Genomic DNA, 24975 nt, shown 5'->3' with positions numbered 1-24975 from the left:
TGCTTCGGATTCCGTGTCTCCCTCTCTCTCTCCCCCTCCCCTGCTCACACTCTGTCTCTCTCTCAAATAAATAAACATTAAAAATTTTTTTTTGAAAAATAAAAAAAAATGAGGGAGTTGAACCAGATTAACTCTAAACTCATCTCTGATTCTAATTTCGTTGGCCTCTAAATTCCTCTAAAAGCAAACGAGAAAAAAGGTCTTCTGATGGCATTATGTGGAATTCCATTTTGCTTCTTTGCGACCAAGCTCGTGTTTATGGATATACAAGTGCAGTCACCTGTGAATAATTCTCTTTCTTTTCTTGGATAGCTTATTGTATTTCGTTTCAAATTCATTCTTGCATATGGTATGCTTGACACCTCAAAGAAAATTGGTTTACAGTCTGTGCTTGGCTCACATCTGAGGCAAAGAGAAATTCACTTTAATGTCCTTTATTCTCAGCATTAAGAAGCTAAACCACACTGTATTCGAACATTATAGCCATCCTACTCAGAAAAGAAGATGTTTTCTCCTGGATTCGTGGTGAGTGCTAATGCTTCATCAGAAACAAGCTATCCTACTATATACTATAAAAGACTTGCCCCCAAATAAACTTTTACCCATTTTTAGGAATGAAAAAAAAAATCCAAGCTTCAGGGAAGATAAGGTCTTGAAATCTGACAGTTTCCAGATAATGTCAGAATACGATTGCAAGAAAAATGACATGAGATGTACATTAACATAAATCTATAACTGCTCAACTTGATGAAAAATATCACCATAAAATTCTGTCATTGCTGAACCACCCGATATGTTTTTTCTGTGACATTTTGTGAGAATGAATAAATTATCTGAGAGTGTGTTTGCATCAAAGATACAGAATTTTGTAACAAACACATAAATCATTCAAGCATTCTCCAGCAAGGTGTCTGATCCTAAAACTGGGGGGCATTCACATTAATTTCATCCCTCTGGGCGTGTTTGGGTATGGTTCCGTAGAGCTCGGTGTGGTAGTGGAGAGCCATCCATTAGGGACGTGAAGGAAAAGAGGATGTGAAGGGAATAACTCTACCTGGAGAAGTTTTCCACGGAATCTCCCCCCTTGTCCCTATACGCCTCAAGTCTGGGAGCTCTGCTTTCCCTGACATCCTGTATGCAGTCTACGTGGGGGTTTCCTTTCCAAAATTTGTCCTATTTTTGCAGCCATGGTCCCCGTAAGTCAGCCTACTTTTCCTATAAAATTGACAGCACTGACATAACTCTGAAAGTGATGTCCTTATTGTGTTTTCTTAGAAATTAGTTTGCTTTTCTATTGTGGGCAATTAATATCACATAAAGAAGCATGATCCCCTTTTTTGCTTAGACTCCCAGAAAGCTGAGAGGCAAGCCGGTGGTTTAATTTTAATAGAATGCTGTGATGTGTATCTGAGGATACTGAATTTTATCTTTTTTTTCAATTTTTGAGAGAGAGAGAGAGAGAGAGACAGAGAGAGAGAGTGCTTGAGGGGGGAGGCGCAGAGAGAGAGAGAAGGGGACAGAGGATCTGAAGCCGGCTCTGTGCTGACGACAGAGAGCCTGATGTGGGGCTCGAACCCACGAACCGGGAGATCATGACCTGAGCCAAAGATGGACGCTCAACCAATTGGGCCACCCAGGTGCCTCCTGGATTTTATCTTTATCTTCGCGTTATAGACTACCTAGATTTTTCCCTAGGATTTTATTTTTATTAAATTCTTTTTTACTATGTAAGTTTTTGTTAACTACCCCCCGATATCTTTGTGAGCTCAGGCCAAGTATAGATAAATATATGCATGGGTGGTTGCAATAGTGTGATTAAAAAAAAAAAAAAAAACGTTTGTTTGAGGGGCGCCTGGGTGGCTCAGTCGGTTAAGCGTCCAACTTCAGCTCAGGTCATGATCTCACGGTTCATGGGTTCGAGCCCCGCATCGGGCTCTGTGCTGACAGCTCAGAGCCTGGAGCCTGCTTCCGATTCTGTGTCTCCCTCTCTCTCTGCCCCTCCCTGCTCACGCTCTGTCTCTCTCTGTCTCTCAAAAATAAATAAATGTTAAAAAAGAAAAAATAAAAACGTTTGTTTGAGAGAGAGAAAGAGAGTGCATGCACAAGCTCTGGGGAGGAGCAGAGAGAGAGGGAGAGAGAGCGAATCCCAAGCAGGCTCAAAACCGTCGGGTGGAGTCCAATGCGGGACACCATGTCACAAACTATGAGGTCACGACCTGAGCCAAAATCAACCTGAGCCAAAATCAAGAGTCAGACCCTTAACCAACTGAGCCACCATGCACCCCGCAGTATTATGATATTATTATTTAGAAATATGTATTTGGTCCTTGTCCCCAGGATTCTGGCACAGAGCGCATAAATCCCTTGGAATTTCCTAAGTTCTGAGAACTCTAGTAACGTTTCTTTCCTTATGTTAAGGAGGTGACTCTTGGACTGCCCCCGAAGATGTTTCCAGAGGGTAGCCCACCATGTGACTTGAGGGCTGGAACTTTCAGTACCTCCCACACCCACCACAGGAAGCGGGGAGGAGATTGAGTCTGAGTTCACTCACCAATGCCTAGTGATTGGTCAATCATGCCAATGTCATGAAGCCCCCATAAAAAACCGAAAAGGATGGGGTTCGGAGAACTTTTGGGTCGGAGATAAACCCATGGCAGCACCACATGCCCTCCCACATGTCGTATCCTGTGCAAGTCTTTTATCTGGCTGTCACTGACTCATGTCCCTTTATTACAGACTGTAATCTACTGAGTAAAATGTTGCTCTGAGTTCCATGAGCCTCTCTAGCAAATTAATGCAACTTAAGAAGGGGGGGTCATCGGAACCTCCAGTCTATTGCTGGTCTGTGAGGAACACAGGTGACAACCTGGGCTTGTGACTGGCATCTGAAGTCGGGGTGGTCTCGCAGGCCCAAGCCCCTAACTTGTGGAATCTGATGCTGCCTCTGGGTGGTGGTGCCTCTTGGGTTGAGGCTGAGACCCCACGGGTGCCTGAGAACTGCTTGGTGGCATGGGGACAAATGCTCCCCGCAACCCACTTGTCGCAATGGAGATTCAAAGCGTGTTCATAGGCAAACAGACCTGTTGATGTTTGGAATAATGGCCAAAGAAAGTTCTGCCATCACAGAAGTGAAGTTGGATGTCTCTAGTGAACTGTAACCAAGAAAGGAATTTTGAGGTCCATTTCTTTGCTCTCTCCCCAGGACTCATTTCTCAGTAACGCCTATGAAGGGTCTAGTGCGATGTGGAACGTTTGTATGGCAAATGATTACGGTCTGATCCGGGAGCCCTGTGTGTTCTGACCCCTTTCTCTGTCAAGAGGTGTGAAAATACTTGGTCCACACAATTCGCCTACTGTCTCTAGGGACTGAAATACATCAGTTCAAGGAGAAGAGCTCTGAATCAAGTGCTGTGCACGTTGAAGGTCCTGACGTTTTTAAGGACTAAGGGGGCACTGATGTGGAAGCTCCTATGTTGTGGGAGTGTAGGACCAAAAGGGGTCTGTCAGGTTGTGCAGGATGGAGAGGAGACAAGGACTAGGGAACAGCTATTGTTTCCCGCCTCCGTTAATGCTACTGAATTGGATGGTCATGAAACTTCTGCCCACTTCACATTTTAAAGAGGAGGGTAGTAAGACCCAGAAAGGTTAGATGACTTACTTACGGCCACACAGCAAGGGAGTGGCAGAGCCTGTGTTTTTGCTACTTCAGTTGCTCCTTTCCCCACGCTTCCTGTTGTGGGTATTTTCTCTGTGCCCATCCACCCTCTTCCTTCTCTATCCTGCCCACTTCACCTCCATCCTTGGGGACCAACCAGCATTGATCACATGTCGGCTGCCCTGCCCTCTCTTTCTGGTTGGGTTCAGCCGTTGGGAAGTCCCCACAAGAATTCAGGGAGAGGGAGGTTGGGCATGTGTTCCTTTAAATTCCCTCCCACGAGGCTCAGTTGGGCCGGTGGTGTCCCTCAGCTGATGGTCACTGCTCCTCTCAAGGTGGCTTTCTTCTTCTGTTTTTCTGTAACTGTCCTCTCATCCCTCTGGGCCTAGGGATGGTGACAATGCCCCTGCGATTAGCCCCAGTTCCCACATCATCCCTATACCCCACGCACCTCAGTAAATAGTTCCTTTGTAAATAAACTTACTTCAATTATCCTCATTTGGGTGTGCCATCTGTTTCCTGTTGGGACCCTAACTGTTACACCTTCCCATGAAAGAAACTGTGATGTTAATAATATGTTAGAGAATATAGCATTAGACACACAAAAGATGAGTTTGGTACCTCTCAAGTACTGGGAAGTGTAAATCATGGAATTGTCTTCGTTCCCAGTTGGACATTGTGAGAGAAGATAGAGGCATAGGGAAGATGATGAGAGAAGCTATAATGTGTATGATCCAATTAAATTTCTTTGGCTGTCCTCCATGTGTGCTTCCGGCACTGCTGAAATTGATTATTTCCTTTCAGCTTCCTACCTGTATCTTCATCTCCAAATTGAGTTGCTTTGCCTAAAGCTTTAAAATCTGTGTTCATATGAATTAATCAACGTTTTAAAATTAGATTTCTAGCTTGTGATTTTACTGGGGATATGCTTGGAGAAATAACTTAGTTATATATTTAATGCAACCCATATGTTTCAAGGCAATTCCTTCCTGAGACCGCACAACCACGGAATATGAATTTTCACAATCAATTTCTTCATCAATCAGGTATGGCGGTAAAAAGGCGTCAGGTGGGTGAGGGTCTTTCTGAAATTAGTTATTTCATGAAGGATGGTCCGACAGATCACGTTGTTGAAGCTAACCTGTGACCACCAGCAAAACGCAAGAGGAACTTGGGAGCAAAGAAATATGCTTGTGTTTCACACTTCGTGACTTGACCTTACCTTTAACGTGTTGGCTTCTGGAATCCTTGGAAATTTGTTTGTTCACCTGTAGAAGGCAACATGGCACCATTATCTCTTCAGTTGTAGCTAAGATAACATCTAATGTGTTGCCAGATGTGTAGATTCCCATAGGGTCAAGGCATAAGTTCCTGGATTCACCATTCTTAGAGATCACCATATGTATAGGGTAATACATGTAAATACGTGTAAATATGTGTGCCGCTGTGCCCGTGACCAGTGTAGTGGCCTCAGGTGGTATCTGGCCTAAAAATACTTGGGTTTGAGATCCAATCCTGTCTCTTGTTGCCGTGAAGCTGTGGAAAGGCATTAGCCATATTATGAAAGGGATCAAGCAAGCAGATGTGAGCGTGGCTTTGTGTGGATGTCCGTACTGGGATTTCACCTTCATCATATGCTGGCTGTGAGGACGTGGCAAGTCACTTGACCTTCTGAGCCTCAGTTTCCTCATCTGTGAAATTAAGGTAACAAAAGTACTGATACCTGACGAGGATGGGACGATTACGTGAGACACCCCATGCAATGTGCCCGGAACAGAAGATGGCACCAATAAAAGCTTAATAATTGTTAGCTTTTCAAAGATATTTAAATAGTTGTTAGCTTTCATTATTAAAAATTTTAAAGGCTCTACAACTGCTAGACATGAGGGTGAGGAAGGGAAAAATGAAAGTATAATTATGCCCAATGTTTTGAAAGCCTTGAAGCCCAGGTCAGTAGTGGGGTCTATGATGGTTAATAATATGTGGCAACTTGACAGGGCCACAGGGTGCCCAAATAACTGGTTAAACAGTATTTCCGGGTGTGTCTGTGAAGGTGTTTCCGGATAGGATTACCATTTGAGTCAGCAGACTACGGCAGATCGCCCTGCCCAATGTGGGTGCACATCAGTTAATCAGTTGGGGCCTGGATAGAATAAAAAGGCAGAAAGAAGGAGAATTTTGTCTTTGTACCTGAGTGTTGAGCTGAGATATTGGTCTTCTGCCCTAGACTGATATTTACATCATTGGCTCTCTTGGTTCTCAGGCCTTGAACTCAGACTAGAACTTACACCACTGGCTTTTCTGGAGCTCTAGCTTTCAGAAGGCAGATAATGGGACTGAGCCTCCATAATCACTACTTTATGTCTAGTCTTTGTCTATTTATCTATCTATCTATCTATCTATCTATCTCTCTCTATCTCTACCTATCTATCATCTATTATCTATCTATCTATCTATCATCTATCTATATCTATCTCTACCTTTCTATCATCTAGTTATCATCTATCTATCTATCTATCTATCAATCATCATCATCATCTGTCTACTCTGTCCTATGTTTCTAGAGGAACCTGACTAATACAGGGTCTTAGTATTACTTTCTTTTGGCATCAAGTTGAGGTAGCCAAGGTGGATGGGCTGGGGGAAGCCTCATTGAATCCCCTGTTACTTCTTACCCTCTGGTATTCAATGTCTACTTTTCCTCCGTGCAACGCTGAACCACAGTATATGCCTGGAAAGTGTGTGGTCCTTCTGCTGGCCAGTGTAGTAAGAGCTGAGTGTCATTTGGATTTTGCTATTGATATGGCCTCCTTCACTCCATCATCCATAAGCTTCCTACTCCTTCAGAGTCACCCTGTGGCGGCTCAGGTGCTGAGTGGGTTTTTCAGCGTTGCACCCTCAGCTTTCAATCTCCCCTGCGTGCCTGCCTTACAGAGGGGGTCTCTCAATACTTTTGCCCACTTGCCATTGCTAGCCAGGTCATGGGTATGGGAGAGGTTCTCTGTTGCCTCTGTCTTAGGTGGCCCTGCGTGCTTCTGGTCTTAGGGATGGGGCTTCCTTAGTATTCCTGCACTTTCTCCCTTTGGTGGCCAAATTAATTTTGTGTCTTTGGACACTTCAATCCATTTTGCATGAGACGGTTTCTTTTGCCTTGCATCTCCCCCAGCAGTGAGTGCCCTCTGATGGAATTAGTATAGGATTCCAGGGCCAGGAATATTTTCTGCCCCTCCCTAGGGGCTCCTCCCATTTTCCTATCAGATAAATATTTATTAGTGCCTACTATAAACCTGCATCGATGCTAGATTATGAGGGAAAAAGAGGAATAAAGGTTCTAAAGGACTCATCCATGCACATAGGTCTGAGTTCACAACATATTATAACGTATTATATCACAGGTTTAATTATAACATGGATTTCCCAACTTCAGCACCATTGAGAGTTGGCGCTGGATAATTCCTTGCTGTGGGTAATTCCTATGTAATGTAGGATGCTTAGCAGATCCCTGTTCTCTACCATTAGATGTCAGTAGCATTCCTCCAGTCTGGACAACCTACCTGTCCCTGGACACTGCCTGGTGTTCCCTAGGGGGCAAAATGGTCCCTGATGAGAACCACTGATGACCATGCAATGTGTCAAATACTGCTGTGCGTTGCTTCCTCCAGAAGGCTTCTCAAAAGCCTCTAGCTGGGCTAAGTGTTGTGGATTCTTTGAACCACACTCACCTCGGTCTTAGCATTTGACATTATGTTGGGAATGTTGGAACTGCCAGTTTGGGCCACTGCCTCCCCCATTAGATGGTGAGCACTGGTTCATACATCCCCATTGTTGAACACAGTGCTTGGTACACAGCAAATGCTCAACAAATGGAAGCATGAGCAGCGGCTTAGTGGTTTAAGACAGTTGTAGCTAGGAACTGGCCTCTGTCAGGATTATTGAAGATCCCTTTCACAGATAGTTTAATCTTAACATAAATGTGCAGAACTAGTAAGAATTAATTCTTGAGAATGAGGCTATAATGAAAAATGTAATCTTCTCATAAAAACGTGATTACTCAAGCATTGATTATAGAAGTAAAATTCCCTCCTTATCTGAACTGAGGCCAAGTCCTGACTTAATTTATAAGACAACCCCCCCCCCCCCCCGCCCCGGTCAAGTGTGCTGATCTCCCGTATCCTTTTCCTCACATGCTTTTGCTTGACTCGATATGTGGAGATTATAGTTCCACTTGCGAAGTGATGTAGCTAAAGGAAGAAATCTGTATTGTAACAGAAAGCTACCAAGATATTATGAAGGAAGTACGCGGTAATAAGAATGGAGCCTCAAATTCTGGCATAGTGGGTTTAAAAACTCCCACGAGAATTATCTTACAAATTTTTTCTTCTCATCAAGGCATACTTACATATAAAGGGGAATGTATCAGTGATTTTTTGGGGGGAAAGGGAAGCTCAGCTTTTTATGTGAACATTCTCCATTCTTTCATAACCGACCAGAATCTGTGTCGTCAGCCCTTGGTCCAGTTGCTCTAAAATTCTTACTGTTCTCTGAATGTGCTTTGTGCCTGAAACGTCTTCCTCCCTGTCAAACTGCCCCTTTGCGGCTGCCCCAGTGGCAGATCTTGCTGATAGCAGCAAATATTCACCTGCGAACTTTGAAGACCAGGCTGAAAAAGGGGTTCCATGTGCACAGAAGTCCAGCCTGGGTCTCTTTGTTTATGAAACGGCTACGCCTATTTCAAGATTCCCTTCAAAAGATTGAGGATCCATTTGTGCATTCATTTTCCTCCATGTAACCAATATCTCTTGGGATCCTCTTACAAAATGGTACTGTGTCAGATGCTGGGGCCAAAATGTTTCCTGTACCTCAAGGGGCTGGTATCTAGTGACTGACAGCTTCATGCTAGACACTGTGCTCTGTATGGACTATCGTAATAGTGATGAGATTTTATAGCTAAGATAATAAATGCTCCGAGAGGGTAAGAGGCGCAAAGAGCTCATAAAAGTTGGAGCTGATAGAATGGGGCTTAGAATGCTCACCTTGCAAGGGCATTTTAAGGATTAAGTGTCATTCATTCATTCTTGTCTCTGTTTGGGAACACCTTCCTTGACTACCCTTACCCTGCTTTAAACGTTTTGTTTTTTTTTTTTTCAAAGCACTATTACTTAACATATTGCCTATTATTTGTTTATTTGTTTATTACCAGTCTCCTCCCACCAGTATGTAAGTTTCATGAGCGCAGGGCTTTGGTTATTTACCAATGCATACCAGAGGTTATCACTGTGTCTGGTCCGTGGCAGACACACAACACATATTTCTTGAATGAATTTGTTGAATGAATGATTAAAATTCAGCTTTGTGCCTGTGTAAGGCAGAAGTGTTCAATATTTCATCCCTCCTCTTGCTCTCCCAAAGTCTACTGGATGTGCTCTGGGTAAATGGCATGGCGTGGTAATATTTGTACTTTCCTTTGCTTATCAATATTAACAGAAGCCCTCAAGTTAAATAGATAGACAGTGTGAACAAATAATGCACAAGGAAGAATGCGCCATAAATATTTAAAAGCATGCTCGCATTCACTAATAAACGTGGCACAAATGAAAAAAGAACAGAACACTGAAGTCCCTTTAAAATATGATTAGTAAAGTAATAGCCAGTTTTGGTGGGAGTCCTGTGAGGTGCACATTCTCATATCGGGCTTTTGGGAGGGTCAGTTGAAACCATTTTTCAGGAAAGAAATTTCATCACGTGTACCAAAGCCTTTAAAATGTTTTCACTCAATGGTTAAGTACAATAATTAAAAATCCCGGCGCCTGGGTGGCGCAGTCGGTTGAGCGTCCGACTTCAGCCAGGTCACGATCTCACGGTCCGTGAGTTCGAGCCCCGCGTCGGGCTCTGGGCTGATGGCTCAGAGCCTGGAGCCTGTTTCCGATTCTGTGTCTCCCTCTCTCTCTGCCCCTCCCCCGTTCATGCTCTGTCTCTCTCTGTCCCAAAAATAAATAAACGTTGAAAAAAAAAATTAAAAAAAAAAATCCCATAATGGGGTATGATATATCTCAAAAGATTATGCTGTTAATACTTGATTATCACATGGGAAATTATTTTATAACCAGAACTTGATAGGAAAAGGAAAAAAGGCAGATATTCTACGCAGGGACTCTCTTGCATGGAATATATCTGCCCAGAGAATACGCACATGAAATGTAGCACAGTGCCATGACTGATTGCCCTGCAACTCCATGGGTGATTCATTCGTATTTTATGCATTTCTGCATTAAGGAAAGAAGCATTAGCAAAAGCATTATTAAAATGAAATTCTAGGGGCGCCTGGGTGGCTCAGTCGGTTGAGCGACTGACTTCAGCTCAGGTCACGATCTCACGGTTTGTGAGTTCGAGCTCCACGTCTGGCTCTGGGCTGACAGCTTGGAGCCTGGAGCCTGCTTTGGATTCTGTGTCTCCTTCTCTCTCTGCCCCTCCCCCACTCATGTTCTGTCTCTCTCTGTCTCAGAAATAAACATTAAAAAAATTTTAATAAAAAAATAATAAAAATGAAATTCTATATATGTGTGTAGAGCATTTGTATTTACAGGATTTTTTTTCATGGATTTCTTGTTTGTGGTTTCCAAACAGACTTTTGAAGTAAAGCACAGTAGGGATTTTTATTCCTGTTTAATGCACGAGGTCACAAAGGGGCTCAGAGACGTTTGACATACTTCTTACCGCTCACTTACCAGCAGGCAACATCAGGCCTGCAATCTGGGCAAAATGACATATTATTATTAACAAGATCTGATTTCAAACTCTGCTTCTGGAAAAGGGGACCAGCATCAGGGGACGAGCGATGCCTGTGAAAATTCCTCACCCTGATGCCTCACAGAAAACCTTCCCAGGTGCAAGTTCTCCTCCCTTCTTGGTGCTCATTCCCCAGGACCATGATCTCAGCAGGGGTCTGAGCCGGTTCCCCTGCACCTCACTGAGCCCGCTTTGCTCATCACCTTGCAAGATGCCTTGGGAATGAGTGATGGGGACGCCCCTGGCTGCCAGGAATTGCCCTGCCCACGTTTGGTTCACACAGTCAAGCCTTTACTCACTTCTTCCAGCCCCATCCGTGTGTGCCAGTGTTGGCCCTCCGTGGGGACGGAGGGCTGGGCGTCCAAGGAAAAGGGAGTGTCCATCATATCCTTGAAATAGCGCGTATCTGTGAAAAGAGAAAAATTCAAAGTCATACCCTACGTAGACTCAGCACATCGCAATTTACAAAATACGTGCGCATCGACAAATGTGTTGAATGCCTACGACCTAGGCATGAGGAAAGAAGTTCTTCCCCTGGGTAGATTAGGAGACCGAAGCCTGAGGAGGAGGAGGGTGTGGTCCAAAGTCCAGAGTCTGGACTTGAACACCCTTCACTGTCTCAGCCCCTGGAAACTCCTGCTCTCCCTTCGAGCTCTGTGTTGTGTCATGACCTTCGCAAATCTTCCCGGATCCCACCCACCAACACCCCACCCCTCGTTTCTCCTTTCTATATTATACACCTCACCCTTTCATATTTATCTGTTGGTCTTTCTGCATCTGCCTCTAGGCTGTGACCTTCCTGAGAGTGTGGATCATGCTTTGTCTTTGTGTCACGTGATCCTTCCTAACACGGTAACTGCACCCTGCAGATACGCACTCGGTAATCGCTTGTTGAGTGGATGAAAAAGAAGGGGTTTCATCGCTATTTCCAAGGTGGTTCTTTCCAGAGGAGCTTCTGTAGACTCTTTTCCGTGGGCCGGGCCCTCAGAAATCACAAGTGCTTCCTCTTTTCCCTTACAGCCCTGCGCTATATCCACGATTCAGAGAGCTTGCGAAGGCCGCCCGCCCGGGGTGCCCCAGTTAGAAAGGCGCAAGGGTGGATGGGAAATTATGTCTTCCTTACTCTTAAAAAGCCGAGCTCTGCTGCTAGGTCCTGGTGCTACGTCTACGCTGGCTACCTGCAAAACGAGTCAACCAAGTTCAAAATCCTTCCCTTTCTCGCTGCTGCTCATTACGCAAGCTCTGTGTTAACACTTCCCATGCCACCCACGGCCCTGCCTGTCCACCCTCTCTCTGCTGTGTTCATCCATTGTTCCCAGGACTCAAAAAGAGCATCTTGATAATAACAACCGATAGCTATAGAGCTCTGACTCTGTGCCCCTGGTGAGAACTCGAAAGAACCCTTGGAGGGTAAGTTCTGTTACCATGAACACTACTTTCAGGTAGAGAGAATGGTTTCTATAGGCTCGCTCGACGTCCCACAGTTAGGAAGCCACGGAGGCAGGATTTTCATAGAGTTGTTTCATTCAGAATCGGCTCTAATTACTGTGCCGCGTCGCATCATGGACGTGCATTCTTGGACTTTAGGCCCCAGATGTTACCTGCATATTCAGATTCCTTTATAGGCCTGGCTGGTAAAATTTTTATCGTTCGCCATGCCTCTTCCATACGAAGTTCTGGGTCTTCATAGTCGCCATCTCTGAGGTCTTTTGCTCCCTCCAGGCCCACTGCAGCAGAGTTTCTTTCCTACGCAGGAGGGAACATTTGAGTAAGTCAAGGGAAGGTACGGTCGTGACAAAGGTTGCAGGCTGCAGTGCTAGCGAGGGGAGTGCTACAGATTCTCTGAGCTGGGGGTGAAACATTTCAGAGGCTGGGGTCTGGGGCAGTTAAAGTCTCGTGGTAGGCAGAATCCTGAAGATGTCCTCACATATTCCCATCCTTGGTTATTCAATCAAAGAATCTGGGGGCTGCTGTGAAGGGACACTGAGGGTGCAATTAAGCTGTCTAACCAGCTGTCTTTAAAATAGGAAGCTTATCCTGAAGCACCTGAGTGGCCTGATGGTAATCACACGAGCCCCTCCAAGCAGAAAAGGGATCTACTTGCAGGTGATATGATCTTGTATGTAGAAAATTCCAAGGAACCCACTAAAAAATTATTAGAGCCAATAAGCAATTCAGCAAGGTGTCAGGATACACGATCAACACACAAGTTTCAGTTGTATTTCTACACAGTAGTAATGAGCTCCGAGTTTGAACACTGGGGATGGCAGGATGGGGGGTACCCCTTGGCAAGAGATGTAATCGTCCTCAAAGAAATTCTGGAATCTGCACCTGTGTGTTGGGACCTGAATTCAGCACTGTGCCGTGTCTCAGCCCGGACACTAATCTCCGTGGTCTTTCATACAGTAAGATCCCTCGTTCCACTCAGACTCCAAATGGCTATGACTATGAATAATAGGTCCCGTTACGAGAGATTTTCATGCACAGCCCCCAGCGCAGCCCTCAAAAGTGAGAGCCTATATCTTTCTTTTACATATATAGAAACTGGGAATGGTGGCTTCTGAAAGCCACACACAGGTCCTTGGTGCCATCGCTGGGCAGTGCTAGGTCTTTGAGCACATCCACACCAGAACCCGACACCAGGTATTCAAATCGTTCTGAGCCCGAGATGAAGGGTGAAGAATCTGGGGCATTCCTTGTGTCGCCACACCCATGATTCTGCCTTTGAACCAGTTAGTGCCATGGCGAACCGAGGGAGCCTGGGCTCAGATACTGAGTTTGTTAAGTTTCTTTGTTACCCTGGAGACAGCCTTTCTTCCGAGCCAATCTCTGCCACACTATGTGACTTGGCCAGCACACTAACTTTCTCTGGACTCCCAATTACTTTGTAGTCAAAGATTAAAGACTTAAAGTTCCTGCTTTAAACTATATCTGGCTTTCTTTTCTTTTCCTTTCCTTTCTTTTCTTTTCTTCTTTCTTTCTTTCTTTTTTTCTTTCTTTCTTTCATCTTCCTTTCTTTTTTTCTTTTTTTGCACATAGTAGATTCTTCATATAGGCTTATTAACTAAGCAGGTACATAAAATAACAGATTTTACCTAGATTTAGGGTGTAATTATTTCTTGAGTATGATTTAAAATTTTTCATTGATACTGTAATTTCTCCAGTGACTGAGACATCTTTGTTAGAGGCCACTTCAAATTTATGTTTGAATGAGATGATTCTCTACACACCCACGAATACAAGTACCCATAGTTATAGACTGACTTTGGCAACTAGAAGTTAAATGAGACAAAGCAGGTAAAATTTTGAGCAAAATGCTGGGTGGTCAGCACTCAGTAAATAGTAGCTATAGGGGTGCCTGGGTGGCTCAGTCGACTTCGGCTCAGGTTGTGATCTCACTGCTCGTGGGTTTGAGCCCCGCGTCAGGCTCTGTGCTGACAGCTCGGAGTCTAGAGCCTGCTTCGGATTCTATGTCTCCCTCCCTCTCTCTCTCTGTCTCTCTCTGCCCCTCCCCTTCTCGTGCTCTGTCTCTCTCTCAAAAATAAACACTAAAAATTAAGAAAAATAGATAGTAGTTATAAATATTTCTGTGACTGCCATATAATAATGGCAATTGAAGAAATTCAGAGATAAAGCAAGGCCACCAGTTCTCCTCTTAAAGCCTCTCTGACATTTGTTGAGGGCTGTATATGTGCTAGGCACTTTATGTACTTTGTTTTGTTATATAAGTACAACAATCCAGGGGGTGGTTTTATTATAGTGGATGGACATGAAATTAGAAGCTTGCATTTTATTTATTTATACATATTTTTAAGATTTTTTAAATGTTTACTTATTTTTGAGAGAGAGAGAGAGAGAGCAAACAGGGAAGGAGTGGAGAGAGAAGGAGACACAGAATCCGAAGCAGGCTCCAGGCTCTGAGCTGTCAGCACAGGGCCTGACGCGGGGCTTGAACTCACAACCTCAAGATCATGACCTGAGCCGAAGTCGATGGCCAACAGACTGAGCCACTCAGGCGCCCCTAGAGGCTTGCGTTTTGAATTCCATCTCTTATTATTCCAGTTCTCTGGTTGCTTACCAGCCCCAAGCCAAGTGTATGACTTCTGCCGTCATTGCTCTATCAAAGCAGTTTGGTAAAAGTAAAGACAATGTCCACGATGGGCCTGATTTTCGGCCAAGCAACAGTGCCGTGGGGACTCACTAGGCCCTTGTCTGGAAGGCTTTTGGGGCTCTACTTTGAAACTGCTTATTTGATGCGAGGGAGCAGAATGCAATTTAGTAAGTCTGTGTTCTCCCTAGGACGGAGTAAAGAAGGAGGTGAGCTCCCTGAAGACACAGTGTGCTGCCCTTGATTCCCACCCGCACGCTCCTAGAAGGAGAGTGAGGCTTGAGTCCTGCAAGAACTGAGGACTCGGGCAAGTTATGAAGTTATAACATTCAAGGAGCTCAGGTTCAAGAGACCAGGGACCAGCACAGTGACCTGGGAGCAGGAACAGGATAGAAGTGGAGAGCTTGGTGACCCAAAGGAAAGAGGTGAAGTCCCTGAGCTTAGTTCTAGTGGGGCCGTTTGCACGGTTGTATTGATACTGTGCCCCTAGCAACCAGGCATTACAGCTATGAAACCCCGCCTCCTTGGTCTGGTCTCTGGAGGCAAGCAGGGCTTAGACTGGGAATTCTTGGATGGGGAAATCAGGGAGGACTGGTCTGCCCAGGGACAGCATGGACCCAGGATGGAGCCACCCACTTCCAGATCTAAACTGTGGGCTCACTTTATGACCGGGGGAGGTTTACTTAACCCCCCTGACTCGCATGCTCAATCTGTAAATTGGAGATTTACGAGTAGGCTAAACCTACTTTATTTGATTGTAGTCAGAGATTAATTGGGTAAAAAGTATATAAAGATTCTACTTTGACACCTGCCTATGACAGGAGCTCAGGACATGGTAGATCCCTTTCCTCTAGATGATGTAATGGGTTTCAGTAGAGCGGAGCACCCAGGGCAAAGCAAAGCTGACAGGAGGGGAACCCAAGGGCATGTCACAAGTGACCTGGCTAAGTAGGGGGGGTGGGGGGTGGGGAGGTGGCTGAGATGTTCTCCCCGGGAAGTGAATACAGAGGTGAGTTCTGAACTGAAGCAACCTCTTTAAGGATTTGACCGCTGGACATTTGTTGCAAGGGCATCATTTATATACTGTTATGGCAACCACCAAGACCTCTTTGGGAAATCTTGGATCTTCCTGCTGGAAGAATCTGAGACAGGGCCTGTCTTTAATCTAGTTGCCTTGCTAGACTTTGAGGGGCAGGGCACAGAGGGACACCAGGAGGGACAGTAGCCATCCATGACAGACCCGGAGAATCTTGCTCCCAGAACCAAATGCAAATATTTTGGTTTATCTCTTTCCGGAATGAGAAAGAGGCAGAATTTTATTTTTTATTTTATTTTATTTTATTTTATTTTATCTTATCTTATCTTATTTTATTTTATTATTTATTTTAATTTAATTTTATTTATTTTTAAATGTTTATTTTGAGAGAGAGAGAGCATGTGTGCAAGCAGGAGAGGGGCAGAGAGAGAGAGGGAGAGAGAGAATCCCAAGTAGGCTCCATGCTTAGTGGGGAGCCTGACTCGGGGCTTGGTCCCCCCTGGCCATGGGATCATGACCTGAGTCTAAATCAAGAGTTAGATGCTTAACTGAGTGAGCCATCCAGGCGCCTTAGAATTTTATTTTAAATATAATGAGATACATCTATTTATCCATTAATCTGTCTACTATCTATCTACTGCTAATCGCAAGGGATCTTTACTAAAAACTCCTGTTTTCCGTCCATAAACCTCCTACTTTATAAAATATTTTGTGATTGATTGATTGATATTGTGTGTGTGTGTGTGTGTGTGTGTGTGTGTGTGTCCTGGGGTGACCATCCATAGTTTCAATTTGATTCTTAAAAAAGTGTTTCAAACAATAAAGAACCAAAGATTTTACAGGCAGATTCTCTCTCTCTTTCTGTCTCTCGTCTATCTCTACCTAGTCCATATAGCCTATCTACAGATATGACATATCTATCTCTAGATATGTTAGTTAGAACTATTTAAATTGTATACAATTTGGGGTGCCTGGGTGGCTCGGTCAGTTGAGTGTCCCACTTTGGCACAGGTCATGATCTCACGGTTTGTGAATTCAAGCCCTGCATTGGGCTCTGTGAGGACAGCTCAGAGCCTGGAGCCTGCTTCGGATTCTGTGTCTCCCTCTCTCTCTGCCCCTCCCCCACTCACTCTCTGTCTCTCTCTGTTTCTCAAAAATAAACATTAAAAAAAATTAAAAAAATAAATTATATACAATTTAACAATAAAATTATTTATAACATTAGATAGCTGAGTTCATGTTATAAATTTTAAATTTTATGCCATTATGAAACTGCTTTGTAAATATTCTTAATGGCTTCATAATATGAATATGTCATAATATATTCAATGTTTTTTTTTCCTATTGAATATTTAGAACGATTCCAGGGTTTCCATTAAAATTATTTTTTATGTTTATTTATTTCTGAGAGAGAGAGAGAGAGAGCAGGAGAAGGGCAGAGAGAGAGGGAGACACAGAATCTGAAGCAGGCTCCAGGCTCCGAGCTGTCAGCACAGAGCCCGACGTGGGGCTTGAACCCAGGAACTGCGAGACCACGACCTGAGCTCAAGTCGGAAGCTCAACCGACCGAGCCACCCAGGCGCCCCATGTTGTTGTTTTTAAATTCGCCAAGTCCCTTGGTTGACAAAAAGCCACTCGCTTTGTAAATTTCAAAGACCAACAAGTAGGTAGGGGAGGTGGCTACTTACACAGGGAGGAGGCTCCTCAGTATTCAGGTACTGGCCTGCCAACAAAAGTAGACCCAACATTACTGCAAAACACAGAAAAGAGCGGCCCTTGTGTTTCTCCAGAAATCTTGGGCTCGTTCCCATTAATTCCTTTTGATGGCGCTTGCCTAAAACGCAATGTGAATGACATACTTCTCATTCCATCTGCTGTTCTTGCAAAGCAGGGGCGATGAGAAAGGAGGCTAGACAATCAAATCCAAACTGGGAAGTCTCGCTCCTTCTACCGCAGGTCAGCATTAGGTTAGAAGGACTCCCCCCCCCCCCCACCCCTGCCCCCCATCAGATACGCCAGGTCACATCTCTGCAGCATCTGGGCCAATGAAGACGCTTACTCCCCCCTCTACACCCTCTGGCACGCACACTGCCTTTGCTGTAACCTGCCATCCATCCATCTCCTTGAACAGACCGGAGATATTTTGAGGGCAGGGGACAGGTCTACTCCCTCGTCTGTCCCCAGCTCCAGGCACAGAGCCCAACACTGAACAGATGAGTTCTTGACAGACATTTGCTGAATGAGGATTGTTCATGTGAGATTTCTCAACGCTCACGCCCCTCGCTGGGGTTGTTGTATGCAAGGCCTGCCTGAAGGTCACGTAGTGCACAATCCATACCTCTGCTTTAAACTCTGCGCTCAGGTGATACAGAGCCACGAAGAGCAGCTCACACGATCTGCGGGATTATTTTGCTTCCTCTAGACTTAATTTTCCTAAATTGCATTATAGCGTCCCGCTGTTGGTCTGCACCGAGGAACACGGTAAGCAGAAAATGTTCTTATCACATCCTCTTTATTAGCCCACATGTGAGAAGTTTCTAGTGGGTCCCAGGAGCTGCGTGCTTCTCGGCAACTGGTTCGCTGTGATTTAATGGAAAACACCAATTCCATAAGAGGTCATACGTCCCTTCCTCCTGTTAAGAATCTCAGGGCAAATGTCTGGCCTGGGTCCAAGGCACGTCGAGGACCGCGGTCTGATGTGTGTTTCTGCATCTTGGCCTGGCCTTTGTCGTGCTCTTAGCCTTTTGCCCTTTCACCCTGAATTCTCTTTCCATACCAAAATAATGCAATTAATAGCTGGGAATTTGTGTCAGCATGCCCAGGCCTTGTGTAGAGCGCAATGTGTAAATTAAGGAAAGTTTGGCTCGGTGAAAACACAGCTCTCTGGAATTTGCTCAGGACCGGTGCATCGGGGAGGTGGTAACCAGCCAGAGCTAATCTCCTTGAGATAATGAGGAAGGAGGTGCAGGGATCTGACTGCACCTGCTGCCAGCCCCAGCCCAGCCTGGTGGTATGGCTCACAGCTACCACTGTCCTAAGGCACGGATGATGCCTTCCTCTCCCAGCACAATCATACCCACACTGAGAGCACTGGTGAAGAAACGCACAGCATTTCCAGCCCCACAGAGCCATCTGTACTCTCTCATGAATTGAGTTAAATAAATAAGGTCACCCAAAGAAGCCAGTTGGCCTGGAAGGAGCAAGTGAGCACCAAAATTTGGGGGATCTCCGCCGGCCCATGTGATCTAGTCTGATTCTACTGTCTGATTCAGAGCTCGATGTCACTTCCTTATAGGAAATTGGCCTCATTGAACACGGCCATTATAGCGACATCCCCACAGAGAGCCGTAGGATCGGTCTCTCCTTTCGCGAGCCTGCAGCCCCAGACTCTCCTGGATCCCCCAAATATGTTTCATGCCACTTCTGAGTCTTTGCTGGTGTCGATTCCACCTGGGGTCCCCACCTCCTCTGCCCCCGCCTTCCATAATGCTCAGTGCCCTTTGAGATCCTCCTGGGGCTCGCCTCTCGGGCCACGCGGGGCTACTTTAATATCACTGAATTGTCAGAGCACTTATTTCCTGTGTTCCTTGCCGTGACACTTGGCAGCATTTGATTACTTCTTTGTTGTGATGTCCTCGGCCCTTCTTAGGGAAGGAATCGTTTTTATCTGCTGCAGTACCTACCTACCTGTGTTGCTAACGACGCAGTTTTGGAAATGCAATTATTAAAAAAAAGCATAGTCTTAAAACTGTAAATCAGTTCACGTCACTCATGGCCCACGAGACGCGGTCCAGATTCCCTGCCGTGGCCTCCATGCCCCAGCGTAGCCCGGTTCTTGCCCCCTCTCTAACTGTATCTCTTTCCAGTTTCTCCCTCACCTCTGAAATGGGCCACATCACCTTCTTTCCAAGTTTCTCCAGTATGCCAAGCTTCTTTTAACCTCAGAGAGCAGCATGCACTGTGCCTCAGTCCAGAACATTCTTTCCTCGGCTCTGCCTGTGTCTGGGTCCTTTCCATCCATCAGATCAGATCTTAAATGTCATCTTCCTGGGGGGACATGCCCTGACCACCAATCTGAGGTAAAAGTTAAGGAGCATCTCTCCAGCCCGGGTCCTCACTACCTCAAACCCCTTCCTTGCATGGCTGTGAGGATGCTTCCTCTTCCTGTGGGCCCTCGGGTGGGACACACTTCCCACTGTCCCTTGCACTGGGTGGCTGTGGCATGGTGCTGTGGCCGCTGGAACAGGTGGGGGCCTGCGCTTCACTCCAGGATGACGCACTCGACCCTCTCCTTCTCTTGACCCTCCTGATGTCTTGTTCTTGCCCCGGGGCCTGGCTAGAGACAGAAGACCCCAAGGCCTTCAGGGATAATGGAAGCCACTGGTTAAAGGGTTAAAGGAGAGCGAATCCTGAATGAGCGTTTGGGGAAAAGGCTTCCTTCAATCCACATTGGATTGTGATGTGAACAGGACATAAACCTTCATTTTATTACACTACTAACATTTGTATTGATGCATTATAGATGTTAGCCCCTCCTGATTCAGACACTCTTTTTTGGTTTCTGCATAGCATGTAGGAACAAAGCAAGCCAATAGATATGTTAGATAGTTACAGACGGTGGGTGCCTGCCTCCCCCAAGGCAGCGCGGAGATTTCAGGCCCTTGATCACTCCTGGAACCCAGGATATGGCAAGGGCACGGCGACTGCATAGTCGGCTGTGAAACATAGCGTGTGGTAAGGTGGACACCTTCCAGAACGGAGAACCCGTGGTAAACTGCAAATAGAACCTGACCTCCTCCCTGGCTGAGTGAGCTTGAGTTGGACACTCCCTCCTGCTGGCCCTGGACCCCCAACCCAGAGGCACCCCAAACCCTTCCAGGTCTTTGAGTCTTCCTGGAGCTGAAGGAGAGGCTGGTTCCTCAGAGAGAGCCATTTTCTTAGAAGATGAAGGAAGTTTGCCCAGCAGCTTTCCCCATCATCATCCCGGAAGAGCTATACTCAAGTGTCCGTGGAGGGCCGTTCATCACCCACTGACACGAAACAGCTCCGGAGAACGACTGACTTCTGCGTTCCTCTCAAGGAAACAGCATCTTTTTACAAAAGACAATGCTCCCTTCAAGTTATTTTTAGAAGGGATGTGAAGGTGTAAGGCTCAGGGGCCCTCCCGACTCACGGAGGCAGTTACGCCAGCCTTGGGCTATCAGCGTGGACACCTCTTCTCGTGACTACAGAGGTATGATACAGGTGTATGGCTGGTGGCCATCAGGTTAAGGTCCCCTGACCACTTGCCTCTTGGGTGCTTTAAAGAAAAAAAAAAAAAAAAAGGAAAGAAAGCAAAACCTGAGCCTCAGTGCACACCAGTTACTTTCTGCCCCAGTGTCTATGATGGCATCTACACACACCGAGGTCTGTGACCCGCTGTTAGAAGCTCCGACTGCCTTCTGATAGGAGATGGGCCACGTGGGTCAGATACACTTAGAGAGAAGCTTGGACCATTTGCACGCGTAAACGCTTCCTTGAACGGAAGCCGCTGGGGGCCCCAGGCTTGTACAATTTAGTGCCTCTACTGGGAAGGGGGGCTGGCTGTGTCCCCAAGGGCGGGCTCTATGGGAGGGTCGCATTCGAAGGAAACCACCTGAAACAATTCCCAGCAGGTCCCATAAAGAGAATCTGCTTGTCTGGTGGGAGAAGAGAAGTAAAAGTAGGAAGCTTTCAGTGCTTAAGAACTTTCTGTTTCTCTGGGAAGTGAAGTCAGCAGGCTTTTCAGATGGTGGCAGCCCCAAACCAGGCGAGTTCCCTCAAGCAGAGTCAGCTTCTGTTTTCATTTCAGTCACAAGATTTCAGAGGGTGGGGGGGGCGGAGCAGGGAGAGTGATGATGAGGGTCAGCGTTGGCTCTGACCCTGGGGGCTGCCAGCTGGGCTTGCTCATAAGTACGTGGGGCAAAGGGACAGGCCAGTGGGTCCCAACGACCCATCGCTAGGAACTCCTCAACAACCCGCCTGTGTCTCCCCACGTCCGCTTTTCCCTGTCCGTCCTGGGAGCCCCGGTGGTCAGGTGGGTACGTGGACACCTAGAGCAAGTTCTTGCCACACACCCTGACCTTCCCCGCGGTTACGCGTGCCTGTGAGTCCAAGTTTTGGTAAACGGAGAAGCTGGAAAATAAACTCACAATTTCCAGGAAACTTTCCGAACAGAAACTGTTGTCAGCTCTTTTTATTTTTTTCTTTTTCTTCCCTTCCTCTCTCCTGCTGCCTGGAGCATAGCTGTCACTATTTTAGGCATTGGGATTGAGGCCAATACAAGGGAGGGAGCAGCACCTCTGAGGCTAAACAGCCTTGGACTGCTTACCTCTGCACTTGACTTATGTAAGAATTAGACAATCATGTCACATTTAAGCCCCCGTGATTTCTTCCTAATGTGTCTTTCTGCCTTTACTGTTTTATCTCCTTGTGGAGGTCAGCTTTGGAATTCACCAAAAATGTAGCAGAGCTTCTGATCAAAGGCATGAACACATAATTCATGGAAGAAATTCTGGGTTCAAACCCTGGCCGTGCCTGTTTCTGGCCACATGACCTTGGGCAAGCCTGCAAGCCTCGGTTAACTGATATCAGCTTGTAGAATGAGAATTGTAGTGTCTGCCCCAAAGAGCTGTTGAGAAGCTTAACAAAATAACCCCCTTGGCCACAGGCTCCCCCAATGAACCGCTGTGTTCCGCGTTTCAAGTTCAACTTCATGACCAAATCGTTTCTGCCCAATCGAGAGATCGTGAGTACTCTGCTTTCAGATCCATGTTAGGAACTTGATCACTACTGAGTTCTCATTTTTAAACAAAACAGTGCCTTTTTTCAACATTCCACTCCATCGACACGGCTCTGTCGATTCTTGCCAACAGCCCTTCAAGCGGGCGCCTCGTCCAGCTGTGAGGCTCAGGGATTCGGTGACCATGGCCGGCTGACATCCTCATTTTAAAGATGAGAACACTGCGTGGCACAGCACGAACAAGTACATTGTGATGAGTCGGAGTTCTACTCTGCTGATTTGTTCCTGGGGGATATAGCTTCTCTTGCACTCGGTTTACCTAATTTATCCTGTGAGTATTGTCAGCACCTGAAGGCTAGGTCTCATGGATGTCAGAGAACCAGTATTCAAATTCTGGGCTCCAGACTTCTGGCTCAGGGTTCTTTCCTCTACCTGTGCTGCCTTCCTCAGTGTTTATCTTTTAGGAACCACAAGGTTTCTGGGGACAGAGGGCATCCATCAACCTTCATCTCAATATAGTGGGGAATAGGACACACTTTCCCCTGGCTAGTTCCAAACTTGAGAACATCTTCAGTTCAGCATTGATCCACAGCTGTAGGGAGAGGCAGGGGTGAGCTTCCTTGCCTTTTTCTCACTGTCTCTGAGGAAAGGATTAGGATGTCCAATGAGCTTTGGCTACATGACTTAGGCTTGGGAAGAAGAGAAGGAGGAGGGAGGAAAGGAAGGACATAGGAAGGGGAAGAGAAAAAGAGACAGAAACAGAGACGGATATAGATTATATGCACCTATGTACATATAACATATGTCATATCTGTCTCCCACATATCTACCAGCTCAGTCACATAGCTCTTCTGGACATTTTAGAATGACAGTCGCCTGATCTGAAGAGTATTCTCGGTCACAAATGGCCCAAACTCACAGAAATAGCTATATGGAAGCATTTATTGAGAATTTGGAGAATAGACTTATTGTTCTCCATAGATGGCCCTTGGAAGTTCACTTCCTTTCTCTAATTCTTGATTTCCCCATCTGTAGAGCACAGTATTAGTATCTGAGATAAGCTGAGTCCCCAGGACCTTTCATTTTCATTTTCTTTAAAAAAAAACAAAACTGTGCTCAAACCTGGTTATTGTAATGGTTACAGTATTGGTTGGATGGATGGATGGTGATAGGCAAGGCAGCTGTCGCCCATCCCATTTCTCAGGTGATCTCCAGAAATTCAAATAAAATATTCCGAGACAGCTGTTGTCCAGAGAATCGAAAGCAGCTTCTTGGTGGGGTCAGTCGTAATCATTTCCTTTTCCTTTCCTTTTTCTTTTCTTTTCTTTTCTTTTCTTTCTTTCTTTCTTTCTTTCTTTCTTTCTTTCTTTCTTTCGCTTCAATCAGTGATTCTCAAAAGACCATCCTAGCACTACATGAGTTGAAGTTATTTTGTGAAGGGTAGGGACTCCTCAGTCTCACTACAGACCTGCAAAAACGTACACCTGGGAGTGGGCTTGAGAATATGCATTTTTGACTACTGTGATTCTGACACACGATACATTTTAAAGACAACTGTGATCCCTTGGGTTTAGCAATCGTGGATGACTTGAAATCCTGGCTTGTGCTTAGAGAACTAGGGGAACACCTTTTCCCAGCAGTTCAACTGTCAACTTTTCACATTGGTTCTGTCCACCCATTTTCCCAGCCCCTTGGGGGACAACCAGCCTCTGCTAAATTAATACCAATATTGCAATGTCTAGATGCGGCCAGCAGGGGGCAGTGGATACTCACATATACCATACCTGCCTTTCCTCCGCCTGCTTCTAAAATCCTTATTAATTTTTCTTTTAAAAGTGGGAAAAACCAACTTCCAAGACTGCTTTCCTTAGGAAACAAACAAAAAAAGCCCACAAAACCAAAACAAGTGCTCCTGGACAAAATGAAATCTCTCGTCCATTTAATGGACACAGCCAATCCATGTCTTTACCAGGGTTTTAATGTGTACGGTGCCTTAAGAGAGAAGAACCACTTTTCAAATAGGGCTATCTTTAATTTCATTCTTTAATCAGTGGAAGGAGAGAAACTCCTGACTTTATTTTATGGAAAACCATGGCCTTCTTCTCTATATGTCAGCTTGACAGAAGGTATTGGTGTTAACAGATTGTCCAAGTTGGGTTATGCGTCTGTCTTTTCCAGGTCTGGTGTATTTTTTTTTAAATAGAGTATTTTTAGCGTACAACAATATATGCTACTGGAGAAAAATAATAAGATACGGATAAGCAAAAAAGAAGGGAATAAAAATTACTCTAATGTCCCCATACCAAGACAACTACCGTAAACATTTGAGTATAGCTAAATCTCTCTCACACACACATGCACACACAATATAGTCTATGTAGATATGGGCACACTGTTTTCTCGTCTTCTCCATCATACAACAGCATGCTATAAACATAACATGTCAGTAAATATGCTTCAATGGCATCTTTTTAATGGCTATGTGGTATTCTCTCCTATGGATGTCCCTCGTGTGGATCTCATGGCAAAAAAATGCAAACAACTTAAAAATATCTAGAAATGTTATAAATATCCCTGTGATGAGCGACTGTTCTGTGAATCATGTAAATCCTTGATTATGTCAGTGGTGT

General features: G+C 45.4%; 1 protein-coding gene across 1 annotated transcript in view; it reads right to left on the bottom strand.

Annotated features, from left to right (window-relative positions):
- The window catches only part of CLNK (cytokine dependent hematopoietic cell linker), a 208003-nt gene that overhangs the window by 46799 nt on the left and 136229 nt on the right, over nucleotides 1-24975 (bottom strand). Inside the window, exons 5-8 of the mRNA XM_053217569.1 lie at nucleotides 17274-17308; nucleotides 12043-12187; nucleotides 10741-10847; nucleotides 4878-4923 (exon numbers count right to left, since the gene is read on the bottom strand). Of these exons, the coding sequence (XP_053073544.1) occupies nucleotides 4878-4923; nucleotides 10741-10847; nucleotides 12043-12187; nucleotides 17274-17308 (333 nt within the window). The remainder of the gene's footprint in view (nucleotides 1-4877; nucleotides 4924-10740; nucleotides 10848-12042; nucleotides 12188-17273; nucleotides 17309-24975) is intronic.

The sequence above is a fragment of the Acinonyx jubatus genome, chromosome B1, assembly GCF_027475565.1.
Source record: "Acinonyx jubatus isolate Ajub_Pintada_27869175 chromosome B1, VMU_Ajub_asm_v1.0, whole genome shotgun sequence".
Lineage (NCBI taxonomy): Eukaryota > Metazoa > Chordata > Mammalia > Carnivora > Felidae > Acinonyx > Acinonyx jubatus.
This window is presented reverse-complemented; position numbering and strand designations above follow the sequence as displayed.